The sequence below is a fragment of the Stenella coeruleoalba genome (assembly GCF_951394435.1).
Source record: "Stenella coeruleoalba genome assembly, chromosome: 13".
Classification (NCBI taxonomy): Eukaryota; Metazoa; Chordata; class Mammalia; order Artiodactyla; family Delphinidae; genus Stenella; species Stenella coeruleoalba.
In genome coordinates, this window is record NC_137159.1 from 48,389,312 (window position 1) to 48,398,350 (window position 9,039).

Consider the following 9,039-nt stretch of genomic DNA (forward strand, 5'->3'; position numbering starts at 1 on the left):
AGAAATTGAAGTATTAGAAATATTTAAAGGCCATTATAGTAAGTCGATTACATAGTTGGTAGAACAGGCATACCTTTAAGTGAAATGTCATGGCTATTTGCAATGAGCTTTCTTTTGTCCAAGTAAGTCCAAGTCAGAATTTAGAAATAGAATCTTTTAGAATTGTTATTTTAAGAAAAGCTGTAAAAATAATTGCCTAGGGCAACCATGCCAGCAACATGTAAGAGTTATGTTTGCTTTACACAGGGCAGTGAAAGACTTTTGAACACTCCTTGCTCAGTACACAGCAGTATTACTGTAATTTTGTCTCATATTCTTTAAATGCTGCCAATGGGAGGGAACCTGCTTTCCCGTGATTGTGTTTTCCCCTTTGAATGGGAGCGATGGAGCACTTGCATGATGTGTTTGGTGCCTTGCATGAAAAAGACATGCAAAGGCAAGGTCCAGTCTGCATGCTGCTTAATGAATGTTTTTCCTTTTCTCTCCCTCCTTGTCATGTGCTTTCAGAAGACAACAATGTGGAAGGTGGGTGCTTTGTACTTTATTTTCCAACGCTCATTTGCCTTTTATTTCTTAGTATTAATAGAGTACATCTCAAATATAGAAGGTAAGTTGAACTTCTTTCTGAGTATTTGCTGATTTCTGGATTGTGTATCATTTTTCATATAGAACACACACACTCTCAACTCCATCAGCCCCAAGTATATGAAACTCCTTCAACCTTAACTCCAGCGTTTGGTGGACTTCAGCATCCCATATGAACCTTAGAATACTTATTTCAGTGTTCTGCATGGAAAAATGACACAATCCTGCTTCTTTTATTTTAAATGAGAAAGTATTTCTTTGCAGTTTCTGAACACAGTGCATGATTCTTTCTCCATTTTTTTTTTCTTGGTCAAAATGATTTCTTTGGGAAATGTTGAGCATTACATCATCTCTAGCCCATTGGTCTAGTTTCAAATGATTTGATTTATTAAAAAAACACAAAATAAAGTACTGACTATAATTAAGACGTATAAGTTTAGATTAAAAATAAGCCATTGGCCAGTGGAAATGAAAGCATACAGCACTCCAGCGTGATTACTGGTAAGTATATTTGTAATATTCTGTGTCTGTTAAATAAAATTATGGTATTTGTTTAAGGTTTTCTAAAGTTATATCTATCAAGGAATTTTGAGCAAGTGACACATTTTTCCTGTAGAATCCAACAAACTAAAACATATTTCAACATTCTTTTAAAAAATTTTTAAGATTTTTATCAAAATGTAGTTGATTTTCCATGTTGTGTTAGTTTCATATTTTAACATTCTTACCTTTAAAGAACTTAGTCCATGTGCTGCCAAAGAAATATGTAAAGGATAAAAATACAAAAATAACTACGAAGAGCAAAGAATTGTGAAAGGGAAGTTTATGTCCTATCAACTTACATAATCACAGCATTAACAGTTCTTGCATAAACAACTTACTAGTATCTATATCAGAAGAAAGTGTTTAGCATATTTTATTTTGTTACAATGTTTTGAAATATAGCCATTTATAATGTTCATTTCTGCACAGTGATGGATTCCCTAGAAAAAGAGTCCCCATCTAATGTTACAGATAAATAACCATTAAAGTTACTAAGATTTGATGTCTCAAAGAGTAATACATGATAATACAAAGTTGATCAGTAACAGGTTTCAGCATATTATTTGTGATTCTTTCATGGATTCTTTCAATTGCTTAGTTGCTAAACATTTCTGTTTCATTATTTAAGTAAAATAGATTAAAACTTTAAAAGAAATCATCAGTGACTATTTTTCCAAGTGTTGCATCTGTATATGGCTTTTTTTTTCTATACTATAATTTAAATAACATGTGAGTGTGTACTTGGAAAAGATATTACGCTGCAGATCTGACTGACATCTTTCAAAATCAGTCTCATTTATAATTGTGCATGTTATTTGAGATCAAAAGGGTTTTTTTAAGTATCTTTTTGACTTCTTTTGCATTTCCTTAACCATCCTGTAAAATGTTCCATGTTTCTGCTCTTTTCTCTTTAAATCCAGTTGCATTCCAAGGAGCTTTAAAATCACCTTAATAAGCATGAATACCCCTGTCCTTACACACACTCATCCCATGAAAAATTTTGACAAGATTTTCAGAGTATAGGCTCATAAACTATTGTAATAAAGTTTATTCAGTCATAATTTTTAACATCCCTATTTATAACTCCACTTTGGCAATATAGTTTAGCTCCTTTAGAGGTAGAAAGTATAGCATGAACAATGTTAATGCTTTTGAGATTTAAAAATTTCCATTCTCACTAAGGTGGTATTAAAAACCATTGAGGAATCTAAAAATTATATCTTGTACAGAGATATTTCCCTGATTTATCAATAGTTTACAAAAAAGTTATAAACTTTTATTAGGAAATATGTATAGTAATATTTAAAGTGAAATTAAATGAAAAATTATATAACCTGGACAGATAAGCCACTATTCTTAAGCATAGAAGATATCATGAGTCACCAACAGGTCATAAACCTTTTAAACTGATTGTATGATTTTTTTTGGGGGGGGGGTTAAAATCACTTAGAAAATACAAAAGAAGCTAGATTTCAGAAACTTTAAAATACTATGTTAAATAATGTTTATATTGTGATTATATGATGATTTTAATTGTATCTGCTCCACAGGAATGTTTAAATACCCCTTTTAAGGAAATGATACAGATTATTTCAATACTGATGCAAGTAATACACAATGTTATGTAGCTCAAAGTCTCAAATATATTTGAACTAACAGTGGGAAATGAAATACACATTTTATTAAATTTGTATGTATGCTATATTTCTTTGACATTATCCCATATTCTTGAAATATACAGGGATTGAAAAGTAACTTAATTTCTGAATTTAGAATAAAGAACTAGGAATTAATGCTAAAAAGTAAGTCGTATCTTCTTGGACAGTGAAATTTTTTTTAAAAGAACATTGCTAGTATTCTTTAGAAAAGGGGTGATCTTAATCTGAAATTGTCAAGCAAGAGTTAAAAAATAATTTAAATAAAGGGAATTCAATATTGTTTCAGAAAACTTCGTTGATGAAATTATATCTTAAATATACTCATGATAACTCATAGTTTAGTATTTAAGTAATGCTTAAGTAAAATGCTGAATAATTTTTTTCTCCATGGGAAATTACTTAACCCTATTTAAAGGTGATCCATTGTTTCTTAAAAACATTATTCTATAGTAAATTCAAACTTTACACCTGCATGTCTGATGATCTTTTTTGTATTTGAACAAGCTTATTCGATTGCTACATGTGTCAGACAAGGAGACATTTCTGCATTATCATTTCAGTGTGCTAAGGATGTGGTTTTTTTTTTTTTTCATTTAATTATGAAACTTCTCATTTTTTGATGAGGGGAAAAAGATCAGACCCAGCCCATGTTTCAGGTATTCTTTTGGGTTTTTTAAAATATAATTTCATCACCAAAGAATGGCAGTCCCTGTGGGGGCAGTGTTCAAAACAGTCTCATCAAAGGGCACGAAGGGCAAGTGCAATATTTAAGGGATTGGTTGGATTTTAAGTCATGCTCTTATGCTCTTGAATGTTCCAACTGATACATAGAAGAAATACACGGTGCAGCATATGCAATTGTTTAAATTGCAGTTCTATAACTCTTTGCCCCAAAGCATTCCAACCAGGAGTTGAAAGAATGCTTTTTGATTTGCCTCTGTGATACAGACATGTCTCATAGGAAACAAGATGTCTGTCACTGAACATTTTTGTCACTGTGACAACCCTGCCTTCCCATGCTCCCTTGTTTATTGCTGACTGTGCTCTTGTTTCCCTTCAAGGTCTGGCGCACCTGATGATGGGCGACCAAGGTATGGGCTCTGTTCCTTTTCCACTCTGCTTTCAGTGTTTTCTTGTTCTGTAGCTGCTTTCAAACCATCACTGCAAAGGATGGGCAAATGCTTGCAAATTATCTGGCTGCTAATTAAATACATAATTTTTGTTCACATTTTTTCATGTGTTTTTCTCCCCTTTGTTGCTTTGATATTGGTTTGCACCTTTGATTTTATTTTCCTTTATTCTTTGCACTATAATATCTGCAACTAAATAAGACATAAGAACTTGTAATTGAAAGTTTTCATACATTTATCAGCATATGCAGTTAAGGGTAGTTATAGTAAAGAAAAACCGAGAACCATCATAAATTAACATATGAAAAAAGATATTTGGTTTTATGTACTACACCAGAAAGAGTCCATTTTTCACCCATGCATGTCAGTTTGGGAACATGCAGACATCTTTGGCTTCTGGCTTCTCGAATGCTGAGTATAGTGTCCTACAAAATCAATACTTTTTCTACCTATAAGCATTGTGTATCTCCTTTTGTGTAGTCTTTTAAAGTGAGCATGGGCTTTCTAATTTCTTTGCATGTATTGCCTTAAAAAAGGCAGATTTCTCAACATGTACTGATTTTATCTCCATTTGTGTTCAAATCCTATTTATACCTTCTTGTATATTTAATTTTCAAAGAGTAGTGCATATACATATATTCATAATTCTTATTGTTGTTTCTCTCCTCTTTATTCTTTTTGTATGGAAATCCTTTCTTCATGGAACCATTTCATCAAATCCATAGGTAAAAGTAAAGGTATTACATTATTTTATTTCTTCTTAATATCATCTATATGAATAACAGTGCGTCTATATGAATAACATTATTTTATTTCTTCTTAATATCATCTATATGAATATCAGTGTGAATAACATTTGCAAAATACATTTTTCAAATGTATTTAGACCTTTTGGCATTAATAATGGGCACTGGGAGGTAGGTATGTGTGGTAATGAATATTTTATGAATTTAAGGTAAGAAAAATCCATCAAAATGTTTCCCTTTGTTTTTTTCTTGCTCTTTAGAGTGACTTATTTTTCGTGTCAGCTGCTAGTATAATTAGCATATTTAGAAATTAGTGACAGGTTTCAGTGTCAGTTTTTGCAGTATCATTTTATGGTAGTTAAATGATGAGTGTAGCCACCAGAAATATATCATCCTCAAACATTTAACTCTGGAGCGCACCTGCCCCAGCCATTCTGCCTAGGGATGTAAGTCTAAGCATGTGCAGCATTGAAATGGTGCTGCTCTGGGCTCATCAGCTTGTGGTCTGCTAGATGTCATATATACACGTTGACTCCACGGTAACCTGCAAAGGCAGTGTCCTGAAAGAGACAAAGGAGAAGACGAGCCTGCTCTCTCTTTTGTGCATACTAACTTTGTTTTAAGAACATTATCAACTCAGGTTTACATTTCTGCATCACTTGGTAAGTCAGGCATGTGTACTCTTTGACAGTATTGGTGCCAAATTTAAAAGCATGCTTAGTTTGCCATTTAGAACCATCCACGTTGTGTTTAGTGTTTTCATTAAAAGAAAGTAGATGATATGCAACTGTGGTAAATATGTGTCATAGCCTTTAAAGTAACCATTTTTAACTATGTATTGGTGAATGTGCCCTTGGTCTCTAGTTTTGTTTTATTTTGTTTGGTTTTTGTTGTTGTTGTTATTTTAAAGACAGGCATGTGTTTCCTTGAATTCTCTGAATCTTTCTTTTGCTCTGAATCTTAATCTGGTGAATTGAGACCAAAGCTCACAGTTCTGCACCTTTACATTAGTGTCATCTAGCAGGGAAACTTTTCTGTTTGAAAAAGCACTGAACATGAGCAGAGCAATAAATAAGAAATGATATCAAAGTTTTAAATGTGTAACATAGAGCTTTAGAAACAAATGTTTGGATACTTTGAGCCAATAAAAAGAGAACATATGCTATTGCAGTTTGTGTTTTGGTCAACCATTTCCAATAATGTAATTTAATCGTATTTTAAGCCTTTAGCAACTATGCAATGACAGTATGTATCAATTCTTTTAGAGATTTTGTGTACCATTTGGGATACTTTCTAGACTTTTTTTGTTTTTGAGGCCAAATTACCATTACTTTCCTTTCTTAAGTGGGCATTTTCCACCATGTTCCGTAGTGTAGGACTCAGGATGGCATAGAGGGAATCTATTTATATTTTATTTTACTGGCTGAGTGAAGTAAGTGTCTATGTGTTTGTATATGTGCATGTTTGTATTTGTATGAATGCATGTGTATACACAAACTTTCTAAATATACGCACACATATATACCCATTATATTGTGAAAAAAGTAACTCATAAAATAATATGCTAATTATATAACCATTTAACTCTACATATGGAATAATTAATGTTTAAACTTAGCTGATATTCATTTCAGTGTAATTAATGTTAAGTGTCACTTAACTTTACTCAGTTTTACTATGTCAGTCTTAAATGTTTTCTGTTGGCATGTGTGTCAAACATATATTTACCAGTTTTCACCAAATTTTATTCCTCAGTCAGCACAAAACTACACAGGACAAGAATTTGGTATTTCCTTTACATTCTTCTGTTAATAGGACCAGGATGCTTCTTGGTGTTAAATGGGGAAAGAAGACTTTAAGATGGACTTGGGCATTTTGCAAATCAAAGTGATCACCTTTACATGCTGGTTAATTATGTGTATAGAAATGAGAAACATGATTTATAAGTCTTCATTAATTGCAAATTAGTTCAACAAATCTGCATTCTAGAGCAAAAAATACAATCTTGACTATGATGTGGCATCCATATTCAATGAGTGTCAATAAAATAGGGAATGAAAACATGTGAGTAAGTTAGTTTAAATGACGGAAATGGAAGTGCTAGGAGAGTGGTTAAAAAGTATGATCAGTGATAGGCATTCAGAAAAGATAAAGATAACACGAATCAGGATCTCCCTTAGGAAGATATCCTTGTCTTGTGCCACCTGTTGGAGGAGTCAAAAATGTATAGAAACGTGACAGTGTGGATTCTTGTATCAGGTTAAATCCTAGTTGTGCATAAAATATGTGTTAAACCTACCTACTCTAAAATAACTGATATGCATTGTAAATTCATGCTTCTCAAGTCTTCCCATCAAATTATAATCCTGGAGCATTTTTCTTGACACCACTTTTCTCTTTAGTGAATTCAGGTGCTCTGCAATGATCATCTGTGGATTAAAGTCTTCCTTTGTTGAATCCAGAAGCAAAACTAGGTTCAAGAACATTATTGCTATCATTTTGATTTATCCTGTATGGATTCTTAAGTACTTTCTGAATTTTTAAATGTCCAATGATAGACAAATGTATTTCATTTTAAAAGTACATTTACAAAAAAAGAACATTTATTCTGATAACCTTCTTCATCCTCCTCCCCAGGCTTCTCTCTAGAGGTAAGCACTGGTATCACTTTATGATGTATCCTTACAGAGTTGGTGTGGATCCTTCCATACTCCATAATTAACTGTTCAGGGTTTGAAACCTGCAGAATTCCTTACCACATAACATGACAAAAACAGATAAGTCTGCTGGAGACATGTTAAGGCTCATTGCTATGTGCTGGCAGAAACATAATGAATGAAACGGAAACTTTCTTACTCTGTAGACCATTAGGCCTCATATTTTCATTTGGTCATTCTGTTTCAAATTTTAGAGTTGATTATTTGGATTTGTTTTCATGTTTTCTAAACAAGGATATGTCACCTTTAATTGGTCACAGGTAGGAATAAACTTTGCTTTCTTTGGAATAGCTGAAGAGAGAGAGTATTCAGGGCCAACCTTACTTCTGTTGGTTGTGGCTAGGTAGATTCAAGTGGTCTTTGTGACATTGTGTTTACTTTCTTTTTAGGTTTGAAATTTGTCATGGGTGTTGTTAGGACTATTGATAATACTAACTTTATTCTGCACTCTATTTAGAATTTAGATTTATCTATTTGCCTGGGGAATTTAGTTTTTTGTTTTTTTTCTATGTATGTTTAACTGGTCACTTCATTCCAACAATTATTTACTTATATTTTACTCTAATGTTTGAAAGAAATGAATGACCATTCAAATAAGAAAATGTCAAAGAAAGTTACATCAAATAACTGCAAATCCAGCCATCGTGGCTGGTTAATAGCTTGGGAGCACAGGTTAATAATTGTCAGTTAAATGTTGATTGAAAGCCTGTATTTTCCATCATATTAATCATTATAATTGTATATATTTATGTGAGTGATTTATATGTTTAATGTCAACTTTTTCCTAGTAGAATGTAAGCTCCATGTGACTTTCTTTTTTCGACCATTGTATTTCCAGAATATTTTTCTTACTGTATCTTGAATTTGCAATTCTCATGACTTAAGTATGTGTGTGTTGGGAGCATATTGGAAAAGGTAGATGTAGAGGAGGACATGGAGGGTTTGTAGTGGACATAGTAGAGGGTGGAAAAGGAAACTTATTCAAATACCTAAAAAAATTGTAGCAACAGATTATATTGAATCCTCTCTGTCTCTATCTCTGAACTTCTTTTGTTTCCTACCATTCATATCCTTGTCCAAAGCTGCAGTATTTCTTTCTAGTAAGACATCATTCCAGTAGCACTTTAATATGTCTTAGCCTATGCACAGCAATGGTCCTGTAATGAAATAAAGTCAGTGTATTTTTGTGTTGGAGGGTTTTCAAAAATTTTAATGTGATTCACTGTCACAGTGGCAAATAATCAAATTTTATTTTCTAACTTGATAACAAGTACAGGAGTTTTCCTGAAATTCATATAAGATGATAAGCTAACTAATGTGGTTTCATGAGTTTTTGTTTTTTTTTAAACTGTATCAACTGTGATGTATCGTAAGAACTGTGTTTAAATTGGGTTAGGATTGTAAGCTTTCAATAAAGCCAAAATTTGTCTTATCTTGTGATATGAGCATACTTGCTGTTCTTTGCATTTATGAATCGTACAACATATTTGCAAAATAATTGTCCATTTGACTCTTTCAAATGTTTATTGTTTGATTATCCAGGTTTCTCATGTTACTAGAAGGCCAAGTTATTACAACTGTCAAGCATGTAATTACACATTTTAAAAGTGCCTAAACTTTATTGTATTAGTGAAAATGAAGATCTTAGAATAATTACAAA

At 32.4% G+C, this 9,039-nt stretch overlaps 1 protein-coding gene across 1 annotated transcript in view; it reads left to right on the plus strand.

The window, feature by feature from the left end:
- The window catches only part of LOC307195881 (neurexin-1-like), a 752,915-nt gene extending 748,188 nt beyond the window's left edge, over window positions 1-4,727 (plus strand). Inside the window, exons 11-12 of the mRNA XM_079940449.1 lie at window positions 3,848-3,877; window positions 4,642-4,727. Of these exons, the coding sequence (XP_079796575.1) occupies window positions 3,848-3,877; window positions 4,642-4,694 (83 nt within the window). The 3' untranslated portion in view covers window positions 4,695-4,727. The remainder of the gene's footprint in view (window positions 1-3,847; window positions 3,878-4,641) is intronic.
- Window positions 4,728-9,039: the final 4,312 nt, after the last annotated feature.